At 50.5% G+C, this 22,491-nt stretch overlaps 2 protein-coding genes across 9 annotated transcripts in view; both read right to left on the reverse strand.

The window, feature by feature from the left end:
• Positions 1-41: 41 nt before the first annotated feature.
• LOC118291544 (5'-AMP-activated protein kinase subunit gamma-2-like) lies at positions 42-12,825 on the reverse strand. 3 transcript variants are annotated; one of them, XM_047329948.1, is made up of 17 exons: positions 12,552-12,825; positions 11,786-11,851; positions 11,452-11,573; positions 11,181-11,290; positions 7,441-7,721; positions 4,995-5,043; positions 4,448-4,554; positions 3,653-3,734; positions 3,507-3,565; positions 3,377-3,422; positions 3,173-3,227; positions 2,838-2,964; positions 2,582-2,747; positions 2,459-2,496; positions 2,105-2,251; positions 1,712-1,805; positions 42-1,568 (listed from the first exon to the last, which is right to left on the reverse strand). In XM_047329948.1, exons 2-17 carry the CDS (start codon positions 11,840-11,842, stop codon positions 820-822), a joined length of 2,289 nt encoding a protein of 762 aa, XP_047185904.1. In that variant the 5' UTR covers positions 11,843-11,851; positions 12,552-12,825; the 3' UTR covers positions 42-819. The 3 variants fall into 3 exon arrangements, with proteins under 3 accessions (XP_047185904.1, XP_047185903.1, XP_047185905.1); XM_047329947.1 differs by lacking the exons at positions 11,181-11,290; positions 11,452-11,573; positions 11,786-11,851; positions 12,552-12,825 and adding an exon at positions 9,590-10,155; XM_047329949.1 differs by lacking the exons at positions 7,441-7,721; positions 11,181-11,290; positions 11,452-11,573; positions 11,786-11,851; positions 12,552-12,825 and adding an exon at positions 5,762-6,228.
• Positions 12,826-13,455: 630 nt separating this feature from the next.
• The window catches only part of LOC118291461 (histone-lysine N-methyltransferase 2C-like), a 36,195-nt gene continuing 27,159 nt past the window's right edge, over positions 13,456-22,491 (reverse strand). For 5 of the 6 annotated variants that reach the window (XM_047329934.1, XM_047329932.1, XM_047329931.1 and 2 more), the window contains 26 exons: positions 22,368-22,475; positions 21,450-22,292; positions 21,123-21,359; positions 20,857-21,033; positions 20,605-20,766; positions 20,259-20,385; positions 20,025-20,148; positions 19,762-19,937; positions 19,432-19,544; positions 19,221-19,346; positions 19,018-19,066; positions 18,796-18,914; positions 18,634-18,720; positions 18,248-18,460; positions 18,050-18,171; positions 17,523-17,718; positions 17,218-17,427; positions 16,758-17,137; positions 15,722-15,834; positions 15,469-15,605; positions 15,056-15,183; positions 14,684-14,885; positions 14,429-14,545; positions 14,257-14,330; positions 14,065-14,173; positions 13,456-13,972 (listed from right to left, as the gene is read on the reverse strand). In XM_047329934.1, coding sequence (XP_047185890.1) covers positions 13,880-13,972; positions 14,065-14,173; positions 14,257-14,330; positions 14,429-14,545; positions 14,684-14,885; positions 15,056-15,183; positions 15,469-15,605; positions 15,722-15,834; positions 16,758-17,137; positions 17,218-17,427; positions 17,523-17,718; positions 18,050-18,171; positions 18,248-18,460; positions 18,634-18,720; positions 18,796-18,914; positions 19,018-19,066; positions 19,221-19,346; positions 19,432-19,544; positions 19,762-19,937; positions 20,025-20,148; positions 20,259-20,385; positions 20,605-20,766; positions 20,857-21,033; positions 21,123-21,359; positions 21,450-22,292; positions 22,368-22,475 — 4,542 coding nt within the window. In that variant the 3' untranslated portion in view covers positions 13,456-13,879. The remainder of the gene's footprint in view (positions 13,973-14,064; positions 14,174-14,256; positions 14,331-14,428; positions 14,546-14,683; positions 14,886-15,055; positions 15,184-15,468; positions 15,606-15,721; positions 15,835-16,757; positions 17,138-17,217; positions 17,428-17,522; positions 17,719-18,049; positions 18,172-18,247; positions 18,461-18,633; positions 18,721-18,795; positions 18,915-19,017; positions 19,067-19,220; positions 19,347-19,431; positions 19,545-19,761; positions 19,938-20,024; positions 20,149-20,258; positions 20,386-20,604; positions 20,767-20,856; positions 21,034-21,122; positions 21,360-21,449; positions 22,293-22,367; positions 22,476-22,491) is intronic. The other variant, XM_047329935.1, reaches the window with a different exon arrangement.

Genomic DNA, 22,491 nt, shown 5'->3' on the forward strand with positions numbered 1-22,491 from the left:
ATGGATCAACACTAAAATAACGTCGGGGTGTGAACCGTAAATATCATCACGTATTTTATTCACAACATTTATATTACACTCATAAAAAAACATGAATCAGAATTCTGTTCTTCTCCATGGAAACACAAGGGCTGGGTTCAGGACTTTTTGTCCTCAGTGGAAAAGGTCACAAGGTCAAAGGTGAAAGGAGGATTCCACTGACACTAAACTACGTCGTCATGTGACGTCGTGGTGAAACGACACATTTAGACTAATAATAATATATTGGGTTTATAAAGCGCTTTTCATGTACCCAAAGCGCTGATGAACTAGAAGATGAACTACAAAAACCTCAGCGGCTCCATCAGCATCAGTGTTTTATGATTAATAGTAACAGTAACTGATATCTGTGTCATATTCATACTCTTCTTCTTCAGATTGAATCGTTTACGTTCGTTCATGACGCATCACATTAAATATCCCTTCCGCAATGCATTGTGGGTCTATCTCTCCTTTCCTCGCACAAAGGAAGCTCCAGTGTCCTCTGCTCAAGGAGATAGGAAAGGAAACATCGAAGCTCTTCTCCTCAACACTTAGAGAATCTGAACATTATCAGTAGGAAACACTTCACTCACACTTTCACCTGTACATACTACATTTCCCAGAATCCCCATGGGCACGTTTGAGGGAAGGTGTTTTAGGAGACAAAGGTTCAGGAGGTGATCAGGTTCATTTCAATCTGAACACAAATAGAATCTTTGAAAACATTAATGTGTCTGAAAACCTCACGGCCAATCACACGTCGGCCTCTTCTTCTTCTATGGTGAAAGACCAGAGACGTCACGCTGCCTCCCCCTCCCCCACTTCCTCTCCTTCCCCCTCTTCCACTTCCTCTTCTGCTCCCTCCTCCTCCACTTCTTCCTCTCCTCCCCCCTTCTCCACTTCCTCCCCTCCTACTCCACTTCCTCCTGCCTCACCCCCTTCTCCTGTCCCTTGATCAGTCTCCTCACCCTCTGTCTCCCCCTGTTGGCAGGTCTCTGCAGTATCAGTGTCCCCACATCCTGACTCCTGGACCTTGTCCTGGTCCTGGTCCTGGTCCTGGTCCTTGTCCTGCTCCTGGACCTGATCCTTGTCCTGGTCCTGCTCCTGTGACTGCTCCTGGACCTGGTCCTCGACCTTGTCCTGCTCCTGGTCCTGGACCTTGTCCTGCTCCTGGACCTGGTCCTGGTCCTGGTCCTGGTCCTTGTCCTGCTCCTGCTCCTGCTCCTGCTCCTGGACCTTGTCCTGGTCCTGGTCCTGCTCCTGTGCCTGCTCCTGGACCTGGTCCTCGACCTTGTCCTGCTCCTGCTCCTGGACCTTGTCCTGGTCCTGCTCCTGTGCCTGCTCCTGGACCTGGTCCTGGTCCTGGACCAGGTTCTGGTTCCGGACCAGCTTCTGGTTCTGGTTCTGGTCCTGGTCCTGCTCCTGGACCAGGTTCTGGTCAAGGTCCTGGTCCTGCTCCTGGACATGCTCCTGGTCCGGTCCCGTCTCTGCCCCTGTTGGGTCCGGAGCTGGGGATGGACAGGGCAGCGACTCCTTCCTCCTCAGACCTGCAGACAGAAGTTTGATCTGATCCATTAGTTGATCTGCATTTTAATAATCAATCAGCTGATCAGATGTCAGAGGTCGTGGCCTCATCAGACAGACCTGCCCCCACCTGTGTGTGTGTGTGTGTGTGTGTGTGTGTCTGTACCTGCGGGCGTTAACACGAGCGCCTGCAGGATGTCGGACAGAGAGACGATGCCGATGATACGAGACTCCTCGTCTACGACGACCAGCCTGTGAACCTGCACATACGCACGCGCACACAGACACACACACACACACACACACACACACACACACACACACACACACACACACACACACACACACACACACACACACACACACACACACACACACAGTCAGTAAAACAAGATCTTTCATATCTGTGATCAAACACATTCATATTCGAAACTGATCAGAGACGTTTGTAGGTGTGAGTGTCTGTGTGCGTTTTTGTGTGTGTGCGTGTGTGTGCGTGAGAGTGTGTGTGAGTGTCTGTGTGCATGTGTGTGTGTGCGTGAGTGTGTGTGCGTGTGACCTCAGCCTGGACGATTCTGTCCACGATGGTCTCCAGAGTTTCCAGCCTGTGACACTTCATGACTCCTTCAAAGTACTGAGATCTGTGTCTGAGCGCCTGAGTCACCGTCAGGTCAAGGTTGTTGTAGGTCTTCTCCACCGCCAGGTTCTGTCTCCACACACACACACACACACACACACACACACACACACACACACACACACACACACACACACACACACACACACACACACACACACACACACACACACACACACACACACACACACACACACACACACACACACTGTTCAGCTCCACATGGTGAACACGACTGTCGTGTCTGCACCGTTACCACGGCAACTGTGTACTCACAATCACGTCGAACTTGGAGTAGATGTCGACCACTTTACCTGCGAACACACAAACGAGACGACACATCAACACACAGTCGCCAACTCTGACATCATCACACGACCCTGGAGTAGACGCGGTTACCGTGGTGATCGACAACGGGCAGGGCGGAGACGCGGCGGTGCGTGAAGACGGACAGTGCGGTGATGAGCGGCGTGTCGGGGTGGATGTAGGCGATGTTGGCGTACGTCCCAACGCCGAGCTCCTCCAGCGTCTGAGTCATGAAGGCCGGCATGGGCATCTCACACACCTGACACACACACACACAGGCAGGTCAACAGCTGTCTGTCCACCAGGGGGCGGGGGACTGCCGGTTGATTGGTTGATGAAGTGGACTCACAAACAGCTGCAGGAACTTGAGGATCCTCTTGTGCGTCAGGATGTACAGAGCGTTCCCACTCACCGGGTCGATGACAGGAAGTCGATGGATCTTATTCTTGATCAGCGAGTAAACGGCGTCAAAGATACTGACACACACACACACACACTCTTGTTAGTCTTCTCCTCTTTTCTTTCCTCCTCTCCTTGTTCCCTCTCCTTGTTTGTCACAGTATATTCTCACATCTTAATAAATGATTCAGTGTTGTCCGAACACACACACACACACACACACACACACACACACACACACACACACACACACACACACACACACACACACACACACACAGGTACCTGGCATCAGGTGAGATGTGAACCAGGGGTTTGAAGGTCTCCTGGAGGTACAGCTCTGTCAACACAAACACGTGTGTTAATATTTAATGACAGTGGACACACACACACACACACACACACACACACACACACACACACACACACACACACACACACACATGTGATGTTGCGACGTCAAGCAGCAGGACGATGAAGTTTCGTTACCTCGCCACGTCTCGATCTTATGCTCCTCCAGCTCGTAGATCTGAACCTGACGGACACACACACACGTTCACACCTGAACATGCAGCAGCTGATCAGTGTGTGAGTGTGTGTGTGTGTGTGTGTGTGTTACCATGGGAGACTTGTAGTATCTGGTCAGGATGTTGATGAAGTCAGTGATGGTCAACATCCCTGAACAACAGAAAGATCAACGATCATCACAGGAAGGAAAGAGTGTGTGTGTGTGTGTGTGTGTGTGTGTGTGTGTGTGTGTCTCACCTACAAAGCTCTGTTTCTTACTCTCCCACAGTGGAGCAGCTCTCACTCCGTTTGCCACCAGAGCAAAAAACGCTTTTTTCACCTGAAACATGATGACAACAACAAAATGAATAATAATAATAATGTCTGTAGTTGTGTCTAGTTGTAGTTGTATGTAGCTGTCTGTAGTTGTGTGTAGTTGTAGTTGTGTGTAGTTGTGTGTAGTTGTATGTAGTTGTCTGTAGTTGTGTGTAGTTGTAGTTGTGTGAAGTTGTCTGTAGTTGTCTGTAGTTGTATGTAGTTGTAGTTGTGTGTAGCTTTGTAAATGTCTCTGTAGTTGTGTGTAGTTGTCTGTAGCTGTCTGTAGTTGTAGTTGTGTGTAGTTGTGTGTAGTTGTAGTTGTGTGTTGCTTTGTAAATGTCTGTAGTTGTATGTAGTTGTCTGTAGCTGTCTGCAGTTGTGTGTAGTTGTCTGTAGCTGTCTGTAGTTGTCTGTAGTTGTGTGTAGTTGTCTGTAGTTGTAGTTGTGTGTAGTTGTCTTTAGTTGTCTGTAGTTGTAGTTGTGTGTAGTTGTCTGTAGTTGTGTGTAGTTGTCTGTAGTTCTGTGTAGTTGTGTGTAGTTGTGTGTAGTTGTCTGTAGTTGTAGTTGTAGTTGTCTGTAGTTGTGTGTAGTTGTCTGTAGTTGTGTGTAGTTGTGTGTAGTTGTCTGTAGTTGTCTGTAGTTGTGTGTAGTTGTGTGTAGTTGTCTGTAGTTGTGTGTAGTTGTCTGTAGTTGTGTGTAGTTGTGTGTAGTTGTCTGTAGCTGTCTGTAGCTCACCTGCAGCGTGGTGTCGAACACCACCAGTTTGGAGCTGGTGGGGATGATGTCATAACACTTGTGACATTTCATGAATCTCATGTAAATGTCCCGCTCCGACGCCGAGGCTGCACACACACACACACACACACACACACACACACACACACACACACACACACACACACACACACACACACACACACACACACACACACACACACACACACACACGAATGAAGCTTCATGAATGTTCACAACCTTCATGTAAACAGGTACATTACTGACTGGAAATTGTATCCAAGATGGAGGCCACACAACCACTTCAAGACACATGATGACATCACTTCCTGTGAGTCCAGTCAAGGAGAGAAAGTGAGAGCAAACAGAGTGTGTGTGTGTGTGTGTGTGTGTGTGTGTGTGTGTGTGTGGCTTGGTCTTTGGTCATGGCTCCAGCCCGGATGCCATCGTGACTTCAGGACTGATCGGCTGAGCTTGTCTCTAAGCCGTCTGTTGCCGTGACAACAGAACAGCAGCTGTCTGACAGGTGATGATGTCACACTGTTACCTGCGTCGTCGGCGTCCGGCTGCTCCGACATGTCGTCTGCAACCACCACCTGCCGACAACAACACAACAACCTGTCAGTCACGTGACCACTCAGGTGTAAACAGGAAGTAGACCGTCTCCTCTGCAACTGGTTGCTTAGTAACAGCGATGGTGAAGATTCAGAGCAGGAAGTGTTTCTGACAGGAAGTGTTAGCGACGTCGAGTCGAGACTGACGAGAACCAAGGGATGTCGTCCCTGAATGCACCACGTCGTCCCTGAACGCACCACTACGTCCCTGAATGCACCACTACGTCCCTGAATGCACCAGCAAAGCCTCTGATTTTTCAAAGTCGCTGAAAATATTTCTGAAATCAGGATCAGTATCAAGATCTGGATCTGATCCAGACTGTGATCTGACTGATCGGTTATTTATTATACATCTGTTGTATAAAAAAATCTGTTATTGATTCAAGATCTGTGTCATAGACCGTATCCGGTGTTAAACTGTCAGATCAGCTGATTCGTCATTGATCCAAGAGACGTGACGTCACTGCTCATGAATCAATACGTGATCGGTGAACCAGTGTGTGATCGACCGGTGACATCACGGGTGTCACGGGTCATCCGGTCCGCGGGTCTCCGTGTCGTCGAGTAACAGGGTGACGTGTTGCCATGGAGACGGTGAAGTGTCGGTTTGATGACGCGAGGCCGGTGTCTGTGATGAAACATCTGCTGCTGCGGCTCCATCACTGACGACATGTCGGTGACGTCAGCTGGCAGCACCTACCGGACCGTCTCCGGTCATCAACCGTCTCCTCCGTCCGCCGCTGATGTCGACGTCTGGAACCGGGAGCGAATCAAATCCTCACGGCTGCATCTCCTGCCTGTGTCCGGCGGGAGGAGCCGGTCGTCGGTCCTCCGGTCGTCGCTGCTCCCGTTTCACATTCAACCGGAGAGACCACCGGAGCAGCACCAGTAGCTAACAAGCTAACGGAGCTAACAGGCCGCGCTTCCGGTTCCACATTTCACAATGAAAGCATCACTGACACTGACACTGAATTTAAAAATCACGTGGATGATTTTTGACTTGAACAAGTTTACTGATATTGATATGCATGAATGTCGTCATGTCATGTCATGAATTCTATGAATATGTTTTGTCTTTGTATGAATGAAAATTACTATTTTAAACTTTCTTCTGATATTAGATTTTTTCACTTGTTCATTGTTGAGATGGTTCAGTTGATATTTTGTTTCTGTGCGTTTAAGTAAAAAAACAAAACAATAAAACAACAAAAAACAGTTTCAAGTGAAAAGTCAAAGTTCATTTTGTTCTTTTTTGATTTAATCAGTGAAGATGAAACATCGAGAAAAAAGATTGTTGGATTGTTGAACACATTCTCTGCCTTAAGTGTGTTGATGTTCACATCCTGACCATGATCCTGACCTACAACTGTGAGACTCTTGAGTTCTTATTTTGAAAGCATGGTTTCCGGTCATGTTCTTGTTGCCTGTTCAACTTGTCGCACCGAGTGTGACGAGTTGAACAGAGTCGAGCACAGGTTTCTGATGCTGTTCTGTGATTTGCAGCTGGATGAAATGTAACTGTACAACATGAACATGATGTTGAAGGAGACTTGAACCATAAACTGTTACTGACGTTATAGATCAAGTCACGTTCTCAGAGAGGTGTCCTCTGCTGGTCAGTTCACAGAATACAAGCTTCACTTTCTGGACCCGGAGTCTACGTCACTTTTTATAAACAGTCACTGATCGTTTTAATATACAGTCAGTGATCGTCTTTATATACAGTCACTGATCGTCTTTATATACAGTCAGTGATCGTCTTTCTATACAGTCAGTGATCGTCTTTATATACAGTCAGTGATCGTCTTTATATACAGTCGCTGATTGTCTTTATAAACAGTCAGTGATCGTCTTTATATACAGTCTCTGATCATCTTTATATACAGTCAGTGATCGTCTTTATATACAGTCACTGATCGTCTTTATATACAGTCACTGATCGTCTTTATATACAGTCACTGATCGTCTTTATATACAGTCAGTGATCGTCTTTATATACAGTCACTGATCGTCTTTATATACAGTCGCTGATCGTCTTTATATACAGTCTGTGATCGTCTTCATATACAGTCAGTGATCATCTTTATATACAGTCACTGATCGTCTTCATATACAGTCAGTGATCGTCTTTATATACAGTCTGTGATCGTCTTCATATTCAGTCAGAGATCGTCTTTATATACAGTCACTGATCGTCTTTATATACAGTCACTGATCGTCTTTATATTCAGTCAGAGATCGTCTTTATATACAGTCACTGATCGTCTTTATATACAGTCACTGATCGTCTTTATATACAGTCACTGATCGTCTTTATATACAGTCAAACTCTCGAACACAAACTTGGCGGATGATGAAATGTAAATATTTCTCACTCACCAACTTCCCGACAGGAAGTGACGGAGACACAGGAAGTGACGGAGACACAGGAAGAGGTGGAGCGAGCGGAGGCTCCTGCTGGCAGCAGAAGGAGGAAGAGGAGGGGGAGATGAAGAGGTGCTGTCCGGTGTCAGGAGGTGAAGAGAAGGAGCGAAGCCTCCTGGTCTCTGGACGCCTCGGCTCGGTCAGGTACGTCTCCAGGTGGAAGACACGCGACTCCTCCTGACGAGGAGGAAGAGGAGGAAGAGGAGGAGGAGGAGGAGGGCAGGAGAGGCTGTAGGCTGACAGGAGAGGAGGAAGAGGAGGATGAGAGAGACAGAAGTTTAACTTTCAAGTTTGACATAAAGCTTAAGTAGAAAACGTGTATACGTCATCGCCCTCTGGAGGAATCATGGTGTCACTGCATCGACAGTCCACAGACTGTAGATGTTATTATACTGTCTGAGACAGACAGGCAGACAGAGAGAGAAAGACAGGCAGACAGAGAGAGAGACAGGCAGACAGAGAGAGAGACAGGTAGAGAGAGAGACAGATAGGGAGAGAGACAGAGAGAGAGGGAGAGAGACAGACAGGGAGAGACAAACAGAGAAAGAGAGACAAACAGAGAGAGAGACAGGTAGAGAGAGAGACAGACAGGGAGAGACAAACAGAGAGAAAGAGAGACAAACAGAGAGAGAGACAGACAGGGAGACAGGGAGAGAGAGACAGACAGGGAGAGACAAACAGAGAGACAGAGAGACAAACAGAGAGAGAGACAGGTAAAGAGAGAGACAGACAGGGAGACAGGGAGAGAGAGACAGATAGAGAGAGACAGACAGACAGACAGACAGACAGACAGGGAGAGAGAGACAGAGAGAGAGAGAGACAGAGAGAGACAGACAGGGAGAGACAGGTAGAGAGAGAGACAGGTAGAGAGAGAGAGACAGGTAGAGAGAGAGACAGATAGAGAGAGAGTTGAAGGGACATTATTCACACACACAAAGGTTTGACTTGACGTCAAGGCTACGGAGATAGGATGAAGACACAGCAAGGCCTGTGATTGGTCCGTTTGTGTCGACAGATCGTCGACATGACGCAGACTGAAGAGTCTGATCCTCCAACATTTAAATAACAACGTTAAGAAACAGTTTGTGTGTGTGATGACTAATGTAGGTTACCTTGTTCCTCTATCTCTAATACAAGAACACACACACACACACACACACACACACACACACACAGCAATCTGCTAATAGGAAACTCTACACACTGAGAAACACAAACTGGCACTTTAACAGATTAGACAGGACACACACACATCCACACACACACAGACACACACAGACACACAGACACACACAGACACATAGACACACACACACACACACACACACACACACACACGCACACACGCACACAAAAACACACACACACAAAAACACACATACACAGACAGACAGACGGAGAGACACACACACACACACACACACACACACACACACACACACACACACACACACACACACACACACACACACACACACACACACACACACACACACACACACACACACACACACACACACACACACACACACACACATGTTGTCAGGTGGTTGTCGTGGTTGAGTGTTTTCTATTGGCTGAGTGATTTGATTCGTCACAGTAACACACAGCTACACAGTTATACGACGCTGTCGACCGCAATGTCTTCGTGAAGAAAAGGTGACCACACACGGTCTCCGTGGTTACGCTGCTGGATGGTCACGAGTGCGTCGGAAGACGTGTTGCTCTGGAAGCTTGCGTGGTTGCCGTCGGTGATCCTGGACGGTTGCTAATGTGTTGCTCGGTTGGCAGTTGTAGTTTTTTTGATGCTGGGGTGTTGCAACATACACTGGTGATATCCATGGTGATGCTCAGCTGTTGCTATGGTGTTTAGGGTAAGAAGTTTCAGGTGGTTGCTATGGACGGTAACCAATGTGTTGCTAGGTGGTTGCTATGGAAATAGCATGTGTGGGGTGTTTTCAGGCAACACTCAGAAACATTGTGTATTTGTTGGTTTTTGATCCCAAATACTTGCTAACGTGTTGCTAGGTGGTAGCTATGGTGATTGTGCGTGGTTGCTAGGGTAACCTGTATGTACATTGGTCGCTGTAGTCGTCTGACTTACTGTTGTCCAGAGAGCTGATTGGTTCTGTCCTCCGTTCCATGCGTCTCTGCAGCAGGCCCCGCCTCCTCCTGCTGGACACAGGAAGTAGTTGGACGTACAGGACGCCACATGGCTCTGACCGCCGCCTCAGCGTCCGTCTGTCCCCCTCCTCTTCCTTCTTCCTGTCTGTCCGTCCTCCTTCTCCGTCCTCTGACATGATCCACGATGCAGACTTCCTCCTTCCTCTCCCCCCCCCCGTCTCCTCCCCCTCCATGTTGGATCCACAGGGATCAGACTTCCTCCTCAGCATCCGTCTGTCTCTCGGCCTGTCTCTCTGCCTGTCTATCTGCCTGTCTGTCTGCCTCTCCTCCTCCTCCTCCTCCTCCTCTTCCTCGCCTCCTCTGCAGGGTTCACTCCTCCTCCTCTCCGTCCATCTCTCCTTCTCCTTCCACTTCCTCAGCATCAGGCTGCTCAGACGCTTCATCGCCATCAAATCAGTTCAGTCAGAAACAAACAGAATGAATGAAGAAGCAGACACTCGTCTCAGATCGTCTCCTCAGCTCGTCTCCTCAGCTCGTCTCCTCAGCTCGTCTCCTCAGCTCGTCTCCTCAGCTCGTCTCCTCAGATCGTCTCCTCAGCTCGTCTCCTCAGATCGTCTCCTCAGATCGTCTCCTCAGATCGTCTCCTCAGATCGTCTCCTCAGATCGTCTCCTCAGAAGTTTTGGTTCAATCGTTCAGAGGAACAGTGAAAACATTCGAGCTTCATCAGCAGTCGACCAATCTTGTGGCTTCACAGCCAGATGCCCTGCTCTGATTGGCTGCTGCAGAATCTTGATGAATAAAGTTTTTTGAGCCGACGAACCTCAGACACACAGACAGGTGACCGACAGACAGGTGACAGACAGGTGACAGACAGACAGGTGACAGACAGACAGACAGAAAGACAGACAGGTGACTGACAGACAGACAGGTGACAGACAGACAGACACACAGATGACAGACAGACAGACAGAAAGACAGACAGGTGACTGACAGACAGACCGGTGACAGACAGGTGACAGACAGACAGACAGTAAACGTGTCTGTCCAGCAGCAGAGTCTTCAGAGTGTTTCTGCCTCGCAGAGTCTCACGGCTGTGTGTGTGTGTGTGTGTGTGTGTGTGCGCGTCCATGTAAGCCACACCTCCCTCGTCCGTCTGCACTGTAAAAAGTGTAGGAACAAAACATTGTGTTCTGTTTCATCTCCACATGATTCAAACGTGTCAGTGTTTTACAGTGGAGCTGAGTCTCTGAGGACGAGAGAAACAAACGCACCCTGAGCTCATTTGATAATTCACACGCACGCACGCACGCACGCACACGCACACACACACAGTTATGAAAACAAAGCTGAAAGGGTCAAAGGTCAAGTTTTATTTAATCTCAGAGAATAAAGTGCAGCTATTACACAGTGTGTGTGTGTGCGTGTGTGTGTGTGTGTGTGTGTGTGTGTGTATGTAACTAGATCAGTCACATTATGGGCACAAAAACTTTACGGTCAAGACATGAGTCAATGTAATGCTGTGTGTAAATGCAAAATCACACCCACACTCACACACTCACACACTAAGTACCTCTGGCCTTGTGTCTCTTGTTGCGTGTGAACAGTTTGATGCTGACGGAGGACGAGGGTTGATGGTTTGAATCCCTGGAGGTTGACCGGAAGATCCCGCTGAAGCTCAGCCTGACACACACACACACACACACACACACACACACACACACACACACACACACACACACACACACACACACACACACACACACACACACACACAAAGACACAGTCAGTATCTTCTCCTGGCCCCTCCCCACTCCCTCCTCCCATTGTCCAGGTGTGCTCACCTGCGTGGGCGAGTGGGCGAGTCCTGGAGGGGAGGGCCTGTCTGGAGGGCGGGGCCTGTCGTCCTGGCCGGGGTGCAGGGGCTGGGCGGGGCCCGGTGAAGGATGCTCCGCAGGGGCTCCACCTGCAGGACGAGGGGGAACATTACAGCTTCTGCATGTGTGTCTGCAGCCAATCAGAGCTCATCAGGAAACGTGTTCACGACCCAGGAAATCAAGATGGCCGACATGACAGATCGCCCCCTGGTGTCTGGCTGCAGTCATAAGCCCCGCCCCGTTTAGCTGCTGTCAATCAATCTGCTTCATGTCAGTGACATCATCGCCCTGGTGTCAGTACCTTCCTGCCGCCGCCCGTCTCCGCTCTGCCCGGATCCAGGAAGGGCATCGCAGACATGCCCACTTTCTGTCAACACAGGAAACACCTTTAAGTCTGTTTGATGATTTTCAAGTTTTAGGTAAAAAAAAAAGAACAGAAAAACGTCTGGTCATCTCATGATGCATTGTGGGAAACTGAGTTTGTTTAATCATCTCTGTGAAGGGGTTGGGGTAACTCAGTCGATTCATCTCACTCAGTTTTAGTTTGAACACAAAAACAAAAAAAACTAAAAACATCTAGATTTTCAAATTAAGGTTAGATATTGTGTTAATCTGTTAATTTCAAGTTAAAAGTATACTGGAAATCTGACAGACAGACAGACAGGTGACAGAAACAGACAGACAGACAGACACAGACAGATGGACAGACACAGACAGAGACACAGACAGACAGACACAGACAGACGGACAGACAGACAGAGACACAGACAGATGGACAGACACAGACAGAGACACAGACAGACAGACACAGACAGACGGACAGACATACAGACAGACAGAGACAGACAGGTGACAGTTGACAGATACGTGACAGACAGTTGACAGATACGTGACAGACAGACAGGTGACAGACAGACACAGACACGTGACAGACATACAGACAGACAGAGACAGACAGGTGACAGTTGACAGATACGTGACAGACAGACAGACAGGTGACAGACAGAGACAGACAGCTGACAGACACAGACAGACGGACAGACAGTTTGAAGCAACGGGGAACTCACTGTAAGTTCGTCAGTTGATGTGACCTCTGACCTCAGATAAACATCCAGGGGCAGAGGTCACGCCGTTTCCACGGTGACCAACAGCTCCTCTTCTGAAGGACTCGACCTGCAGACTGAGCCAGAGAAGTGCGGAGGCCAAGCCTCCTCTCCTGTTGCATCATGGGAGGTGGTGACAGATTATCAGTCAAATATCTGCTGAGGCGACGACTCGACCGAAACTGAATCTGTGAGAAGATCAGAGATTCTGCTGCTGCTGCAGCTTCACTCTCAATCTGTCGTCCATCAGCTGACAAGCTGCAAGTCGACAGCCTGGTTCTCATCACCGTGACAATACTGACAGACAGACAGAGAGACAGACAGACAGACAGACAGACAGACAGACAGACAGACAGAGACGCGCGCGCGCGCGCGCGCGCGCACACACACACACACACACACACACACACACACACACACACACACACACACACACACACACACACACACACACACACACACACACACACACACACACACACACACACACACACACACACACACACACACACACACACACACACACACACACACACACACACACACACACACACTTCAAGATGTAAAATATTTTATTTTCTGTAAATGATTCTAAATCAGTTTCCACATTTTTCCCAAAAACAAACAGAAGCATCATCATCATCGTTGCTCTGTTTACAACAAATAATAAAAAAGAAAACATCCGGAACGAGGCGTCAGCTGATCGAACCTCGTGAACAAACAAAGTGAATTGGGACGTGGCCGCGGTGAAACCTGCCCGACGCTCTTCAAAGTCTCTGAACCAATCAGATCGCTGCTCCACCGGGTGACAAAGGTCTTTATGATACAGATATTTACACGCTGCGACTCTGGACCTTGAACTCACCTACAGATTTAGAAAATATCTTTATTCAGTAATAAATACAAAAACAAAAATCTCTTATCTTACAGGAAATGAACAAGGGGGGGGGGGTCAAGGGTCAAGTCTGTTTCCGTGGAGATTTATTATGTTTGTTTGATTTTTAGTGCAACTTTATTGATAAACGTCCCTTTGACGACACATTCTCTTATTTCACTGACTCACATTTACACAATGTACACAGAGGACCAGCCTCTTGGTTAGCCCCGCCCCCTGGCCCCATCATTATTAGTTCTGATCAAAAATGTATTGATCAGTTTTATTATTATTACCGTCAATTCGGATATGTCGAGGGCGATCGACATCCAGTTTCAGCACCGAGATGAGAGAGAGAGAGAGAGAGAGAGAGAGAGAGAGCTGCCAGAGAGAGAGTGTGTGTGTGTGCGTGTGTGTGTCAGTTCATCCAGCGGTGACAGTTGACGGCTCCACAGTGACAGGGGATCTTGTGTTGATCGTCCTCCAGGTCAAACTTGTAGTCGTAAGACAACTGAGAGAGAGAGAGAGAGAGAGGTGTCAATCAATATGACTGATCACTGTGTGTGCTCGCGTGTGTATGTGTTGATTGACAGGCCGTGTTACCTCCTCTCCTCTCTGGATGCGTCGACAGGAGCTGATGATGATCTTGTTTTCCTTCTCCACCGTCACCACCTCCGTGATGCAGTTGGGGGAACACGAGTGGTTGATATACCTGTCAATCACAGAGAGAGGGGCGGGCTCACGTACAACTGACCCACATCTCTCAGAGAGACCACCTGACCCCACGTGACTCACCTGGCAGGTCCGCCTGTAATGGTGGCGTCGATCACAAAGTCGTTGTCGATCCGGAACATGTACACGCCTCGGTTCTACACACACGCACGCACGCACGCACGGACACACACACACGCGTTTAGCTTCTTCTTTAAAGAGTCTGACTGGGAGAGTGGGAGAGTGTGTGTGTTACCTGGGACTCGTACAGCCTCTCCTTGCGATTGGCCACTTCGCTCCTGATGATGGTGCCGATGTATTCGATGACCATGGTGCATTTCTCAATGTCTCTGGCAGCGTAAAGACCCAGACCCTGCAGGCGCGCACACGCACACACACACACACACACACACACACACACACACACACACACACACACACACACAGTCAGTGACCAGTCGGAGGACAGGTGTCAGAGATCACGTGACCAGTCGGGGGTCATGTGACTCACCTGGATGCGGGAGCGGGCCAGGTACACGTTGCTCTTCCATTCAGTCGTCATGCGTCGGTACTGAGACGACTTGGAGTGTCGACCCTGATGAGCCGCCGCCACGGATTCGCCCGGAGACAGAGACACGACACCGGGGACGAGGCCCACGATGGAGCCCACCGACCCCTGACACCTGGGGGCCACGCCGGTCAACGGGTTGGACCTGTCACACACACAGAGATGCAGGTTTGACCCCTGACCTCTAACTGACCCCAGACCCACACTGACTTTACTTCCTGCTGTTTGACCTGTAATTTTGTCTTAAATATGTCAGAGGAACTTTTCATCTTGCTGCTGTTGTGGACTAGTTCTGTCTGACCTCTGACCTCTCACCTCTTGGTCTGACAGGCTTTGGGCTCAGACCGAGCCGAGCCCGATGGGTTGAAGGCCAGAGGCCACTCCATCAGGGGGTTCCTGCCAAAACGGAACGAGTACCGTTCACACGCCTCCACACCTGGCAACTGCGCACGCGCACAAAATGCGCGCACACACACACACACACACACACACACACACACACACACACACACACACACACACACACACACACACACACACACACACACACACACACACACACACACACACACACACACACACACACACACACACACACACACACACACACACACACACACACACACACGGTCAGTCTGAGTCTACATTTCACATGTAAACGTAGTGTGTGTGTGTGTGTGTGTGTGTGTGTGTGTGTGTGTGTGTGTGTGTGTGTGTGTGTGACGTACAGACTCAATGATCCTCGTCACTGCCGAGGTCGTCAGACCGAACAGATCTTCTCCCTTCAGGTAAACAGGAAACAGCTTCAGGGTCCCAGAGGACGACCTCATCTGGGCCACGGGGTCCAGGATCTGGTCCCACACAGCTGCACGCACAGAGACGCACACACATTTAAATATCAATGTTTATTCTGTAAAGAAACTGATCCTGATCAGTCTGATGACATCATGTCTGTGTGATGACATCACGTGATGATCTCACCTTTAGGTGAGGGTCCGGTCAGGACGAGGTCGTCGTGTCCCTTCTCCACGACCTTCACTCTGAACAGAGGTCGACTCTCCTGCTCCTCGATGTAGCACTGGTACTTACAGCGTCTGCAGAGCAACACGTCACTGATCACTACTCATTGACCACTCTCATTGATCACTACTGATCACTCTCATTGATCACTCTCATTGATCACTACTGATCACTACTGATCACTCTCATTGATCACTACTGATCACTCTCATTGATCACTACTGATCACTCTCATTGATCACTCTCATTGATCACTACTGATCACTACTGATCACTCTCATTGATCACTACTGATCACTCTCATTGATCACTACTGATCTCTACTCATTGATCACTACTCATTGATCACTACTCATTGATCACTCATTGATCACTACTGGTCACTACTCATTGGTCACTACTCATTGATCACTACTGATCACTCTCATTGATCACTACTGATCTCTACTCATTGATCACTACTCATTGATCACTACTGATCACTACTCATTGATCTCTACTCATTGATCGCTACTGATCACTACTCAATGATCACTACTGGTCACTACTCATTGATCACTACTCATTGATCACTACTGATCACTCTCATTGATCACTACTGATCACTCTCATTGATCACTACTGATCACTCTCATTGATCACTACTGATCTCTACTCATTGACCACTACTGATCACTCTCATTGATCACTACTGATCACTCTCATTGATCACTACTGATCACTCTCATTGACCACTACTGATCTCTAGTCATTGATCTCTACTCATTGATTGAGCCGCTGCTCTTCTGTGTTCCACTGGTATTATATGAATCTAATGAAACTGTGTCCGTCTGTATCTCAAGGTAACCTTTGACCTCTGCAGTAGAAGCGTTTGAACTATGATGTCACTTCCTGGAGTCTTCTGTTCAACCTGAGCTTAAAGGTTCTGAGTCAATCAATTATTTATCAAATTGTGATAGACATAAAACACATTATCGCTCCGGCACTGGAACTTTACCGGCTGCTGTGGCGCATGCTCCAGTAGATGCGGTTGGCATGGTAACCGACAGGAAAGATGGCGGCCTGGTTGTGGAAGGCCTTCATCTGCTGGGGGAGGAGCCTGCCGACGGCGCGGAACAGCAGGCTGCCGACCCGGAAGGTGTGCTGCCGCTCGCCGCGCTGAACCACGGCAGCGATCTGCCGCGCCTCGTCTCGCTGCACGAACACCCGGCGGAACACGGCAAAGCACCGTAGCTCCGAGTCGTACGGGTCGCTGTCCGCCATCGACCCCAGGTCAGAGGTCAGCCCTGGGGTGGAGGAGGGGGAACCGCTGGAAGACCTTTCCCCACCGAGAGTAACCGTCCAGGGCTTGTGGAGGTGACACAGCATCGTCTTGTCCTGGAGGAGACGACGCACAAAGTGAAACAGAGCCAGTGTGTGTATATGTGTGTGTGTGTGTGTGTTCTACAGTGAGTTACTTTGAAGAAGGTGCAGTGGGCCGCCAGCGCGCAGGTGAAGTGGTACGTGTTGGTGCAGCGGAGGCGGTTGCAGCCGCTCGTGGCTCCAGTTTGTTGACAGTGAGCACAGCGCAGAGTGAGACCTCGTCTCAGAGCCAGCTCCACATTGATCAGAGCGCCGGCCTGAGTCTCGTACACCTCACTGGACCACAGGGCGCAGTTCAGGTGGACCTGGGGGACGGACACAGGCGAGTTATTCACCAACACTCTGTGGAGGTCAGGAGGTCAGGGGGTCAGGACACCTGAGCTGAGCACGGTGTACTCACCCAGAGGTCCAGGTCCAGGTTCAGCAGTCTGGCCGGGCCGTCCGTCCGTCCATCTCCCTGCTGGTGACAGAAGCAGCACCTCCGCTGATCTTTGGGTAACGGGTCGGGTCGAAGACACGCCCCCAACTTCTTCAACAGCACGTCCACTTCCTCCTCCGTTGGCATGGAAACTGCCTCGTTCGTAAAGCAAGGACCCCTGGGTAAAACGAAAGACATAAGTGTGATGCTAACAGGCGAAGTAGTTCGGTGTGATGCTAACAGGCTCAGTATGATGCTAAAAGGCAAAGTAGTTCAGTGTGATGCTAACAGGCTCAGTATGATGCTAAAAGGCGAAGTAGTTCAGTGTGATGCTAACAGGCTCAGTATGATGCTAACAGGCGAAGTAGTTCAGTGTGATGCTAACAGGCGAAGTAGTTCAGTATGATGCTAACAGGCTCAGTGTGATGCTAACAGGCGAAGTAGTTCAGTATGATGCTAACAGGCTCAGTGTGATGCTAACAGGCGAAGTAGTTCAGTTTGATGCTAACCGGCTAAGTGTGATGCTAACGCTCCAGCGTCTCCAGCGTGAACTCTTCATCCTCTTCCCGTGTCGAGTTAAGTCATCTCCACCTGGGACCGCGCGGGGGCGGGGCTTCAGCTTGAGCTTCACCTGTAAACCAATCAGGGTCAGTAGGTCGTCTACTCAATCACCCAGCTGATCAAACATAGTCAGTGGCCACACCCACCTTCAGGCTGTCCATGCGAGGCCTGGTCTCCATGGTGACGGCAGCAGCAGGGGGGAAGGCGAGTGTTGGGGAGGAGGAGGAGGTGGGGGGAGGAGAGGGGGGGGTGTGGGGAAGGGAGTGGACTGTGATGGACGACACGTTGTTGTTGTACTGATGCTGCACTCTGCTGGGGGGGGGGCGCTCGGAGCCGGACAGCAGGACGGGAACCACCGGCTGAGGACAGACCGAGAGACAGACGTTATGATCGATCTCACACACACACACACACACACACACACACACACACACACACACACACACACACACACACACACACACACACACACACACACACACACACACACACACACACACACACACACACACACACACACACACACACACACCTTGCTCCTCTGGGAGTCGGGGGTGTACCGAGCAGAGCAGGTGGGACTACAGAACACCAGGCTGGGTCCTGGTCTGGACTGATCCTCCTGTAACACACACAGACACTCAATTCCTGTCCGACAAGTCTCAGCTTCCCCCTCACACTCGTCTATGACTCTCACCTGTTTTAGCTCTTTGACCACGCAGACTCCGTTTCCCAGTAGCACCTTGCAGTAGCTGCAAGACTGAGGTCTGGCAGCTGCAGCAGAGACGCCATGTTGGCTGTAGTCCATCCTGACACCTGCACACACACACACGCGCGCAGGATACATAGAGCTGTCAATCAAACTGCAAGGAGGCGGATAAACAAACGAGAAGAAAGAAAAGTGTTTTTATTTACAGACCAGTTTTTCCAGCTGAAGGAGGTCTCAGCTGTCGGCTGCCTGTCGAACCCTGCGCACATCATCATTATCATCATCATCAATAACATCATCATCATCTTTTTCTCCTTCAGTCGCGTTTTAAAGAAACTTTATTGAAAACTGAGTTTTATTCATTTTAATTGTTGAATCTTGTGGTTGTTGTGGTTGTTGTTGTTGTTGCTCACCTGAGTCAGCGGTACTCTCACTCCAGCCAACAGGGCCAGGGAGCTGCGCTCGGGGTTCAGCTGATAGTCGAGGGGGACGGGGATTCGCAGCAGCTCGGCCACCGCCGCCATCACACCTGCAACGTTCTGTAAACACAGTGATGTCATCAGAGGGAGGAGCTACATGACGGATCACCATGTTTTACCATTCACAAGAGAACGAGTAGTTTACCTGAGCTGCGACAGGGTTCAGGGTTATCGCTATGGTAACCAGGTCTGTGTTTGCACAGGAGGGAGGAACCTGGTGGATAGGCTCCGCCTTCACTTCCTGTTTCAGTGCAGAGCCTGGACACACACACACACACACACACACACACACACACACACACACACACACACACACACACACACACACACACACACACACACACACACACACACACACACACACACACACACACACACACACACACACACACACACACACACACACACACCTTAGTTTGATGAAACATGACGTGTCATGTGACAGGAGCATGTTAGAAACCAAGACTCGACTGACCTTTCCCCCAGGCGCAGGGCATGATGGGTATTGTAGGCGATGGGCAGGGCGAGGGGGGCTCCAGCTTGATGAAGGACAGGTCGGGGAACCTGCTGACCTCCATGTCCACCACGCTCTCTGGAGACGACGACGGGACGAAGCCGTCCGGACTGTCGCGCTCCGACGATTCCTGGACCCTGAGTGGGAACAACAAAGGTTACCTTCTGATTCTGATTAATTAATTAATTTATAATACTGAGGTGGCGTCAGTGGGCGGAGCTTACCTGAGCTCCTCCTGGTTGTTGTGGGGCGGAGTCGGCAGGGACGCGGGGACGTCCACTGTCTTTGGGGCGTTGTTTAAAGTCAGAAGCCCCTCCCCTTTCTGCTTCAGCCCTGACGCACTTTTCACTAAGATAGAAACACACGGTTAAAAAACATCAGTGACTGTATATGAAGACGATCAGTGACTGTATATAAAGACGATCACTAACTGTTTAATATATGTATAGACGTTGTACCTTCCTGCTCCGTGTCTTTCCTCAGCTCCTCCATCGTAGCGAAGCCGTTCACCAGCTTCTGCCTGGCGACAGGTGGGGGTGTGGGGGGCAGAGAGGCTGGAGGTGTGGGGGGGTTACTGAGGTTATTCTACAGGACGGAGAGAAATATTACATTTATTCAGCTGCATCAAAAAGTGACAGTGTAGTAGTACTGTAGTAATACCTTGTATATGAGATGGGAGTAGAACTGTAGTAGTACCTAGTATATGAGATGGGAGTAATACTGTAGTAGTACCTTGTATATGAGATGGGAGTAGAACTGTAGTAGTACCTAGTATATGAGATGGGAGTAGTACTGTAGTAGTACCTTGTATATGAGATGGGAGTAGTAGTCGGTGACTCCCTCCAGACAGCCGTTACCAAAGGAGCCCGTCAGTCTGGAGTCTCTGCCCACAGACGAGCTGCCGTACGGTGGGAACAGGCTCAGATCCGCCCCCAGAACCGGCTCCATAAGGGGCAGCACCGCCAGCTGAGGGGAGGGGCAGTATCCATAATCAATAAGGTAAGAGGAAGTGGGAAGACAACATCAGTGAGGAACAGAGAGGAAGGGAGGTGGTACCTGTCTCAGGTGAGTGGTCAGCGGGTCGTCGGAGGAGTGGAGCGTCTTCTCTTCCTCCTCCCTCTTCCTCCTCTTGTTCCTGGGAGGAGCTCGGTCCTTCTCTGGGCGAGCGAGTCTCTTACAGCGCTGAGTCTTCTTCCTGGGGGAGGAGTCTGGACCAGGACTGTCCGTCATCACCTGGAGAAGGACAAAAGTCGTGATGACATCACCACTCAGATATTGTTCAGCCGTGACTTTCAGATGTTCAGTAGATCCCACCCTCTCACCACGTTGCCATAGGAACCGGGCCTGTCCTCCTCCTCGGACCGGGCACTCTCATTGGAGAGCTGGCGGTGGGCGTGTCCGGTGGGCGACGGCGTGGTGGCGGGGGAGGTCTTGTCCTTCAGCAGGTGTCTAAGCAGCTCCTTTCCTCCGTCTCCCCCGTGGAGGGGGGAGGAGAATCCCTCGCCCTCCTCCATCTTCACCACACCTGCCCCACAGGCTCCGCCCTCCTCACGCTCCTCCTGCAGGGAAGACAAGGACACAAAATAAACATGTGGTCTGTTGACGTGTTACAGCGTCAGAGACCTCAAACACATCTCACGTCTCCAAACCTTGACTTCCAGCAGAGGTGCGAACAGGGAGCCTCTCGGACACTCTATACTCAGGACCGAGGCTCTCTGCTGGGCCACAGAGCCGACAGACAGCTGTCTCTCCAGCTCTGACGACGGGGCCAGACCGGCAAACGACACGTCTGATTGGTCCATGCTGCCCTGAGTGGGAGTAGAGCAAGAGTGGTCAGAGAACACAGGAGTGGGTGGGGCTGTGATGTCATCAGAATGGGACAAGGGCGTCCGGGCTCCCCCTCCCCCAATGCCCTCGTCTCCGTCCCTCTTCCTGCTCCTCTTCTTCTTTGGTCTGTCGTCGGGGATGATGTCAGAGTAGAGCTGGATGAGGGAGGCGGGGCTTCCAGAGGAGGAGCAGGGGAGGAGACCCTGACCCCCAAGATGGGAGGGGGTTAATCCCGAAGTGCATATCCCAGCTGGGCGCACCTGTTCGTTGGCCACATGCCCGGTGGGGCCCGGGAGACTCGGCCTGGTCTGGAGGTTGGACGGAGCGACGTCCAAGGGGGGTCCGTGTTCAGACGGGGTTCTGCCAGGCAGCAGACTGGGAGGTGGGCGAGCACCATGGTGGAGGGGTCCGGTGAAGGCCTGGTGGAGGCCTGTCTTCTTGGGGAACGCCCCCCCCGCCTGGCCCTGGTGCTGCGGAGGCCTGGAGGCCGGGGGCGACTGGAGGAAGTCCTGGGGCAGCTCGGAGCTGAAGAAAGGCATCTGTGAGAGGCCGTCTCCACCCGGGGCGGGTGGTGCCGCCGCAGGACCTCCAGGGCGAGCGGCCGCTCCCAGGAGGCTTTGCTGCTCCAGCTCCAGCCTCTGCTGCAGGGCACGGTGGCGCTCCACCTGAGGGCAGAGTGACACAGTGAGAGCTGCGCCTCGGCTTCCTCCTGTGGCAGCGGGGGTGGCGTGGCGTTGTACCTCCTGCATGAGTTGGACTCTTTGTCGCTCCTGCTGCTCCCTCAGACGCTCCCTCCGCTCCCTCTCCTGGAATCCTTCACTGAACGGGTTGTTGTCGTCGAACTTCACCTGCAGCAAAGAGTCG

Source organism: Scophthalmus maximus, chromosome 21 (genome assembly GCF_022379125.1).
Source record: "Scophthalmus maximus strain ysfricsl-2021 chromosome 21, ASM2237912v1, whole genome shotgun sequence".
Lineage (NCBI taxonomy): Eukaryota > Metazoa > Chordata > Actinopteri > Pleuronectiformes > Scophthalmidae > Scophthalmus > Scophthalmus maximus.

Excerpts from the sequence above, each read along its gene's own strand:
- LOC118291544 (XM_047329947.1), bottom strand. The coding sequence starts at position 10,058 with ATGGCGATGAAGCGTCTGAGCAGCCTGATGCTGAGGAAGTGGAAGGAG. Across the intron at positions 3,735-4,447 it reads TGTTCGACACCACGCTGCAG|GTGAAAAAAGCGTTTTTTGC; the intron begins GTGAGCTACAGA and ends ATCATGTTTCAG. Across the intron at positions 1,569-1,711 it reads GCTCGTGTTAACGCCCGCAG|GTCTGAGGAGGAAGGAGTCG; the intron begins GTACAGACACAC and ends TTCTGTCTGCAG.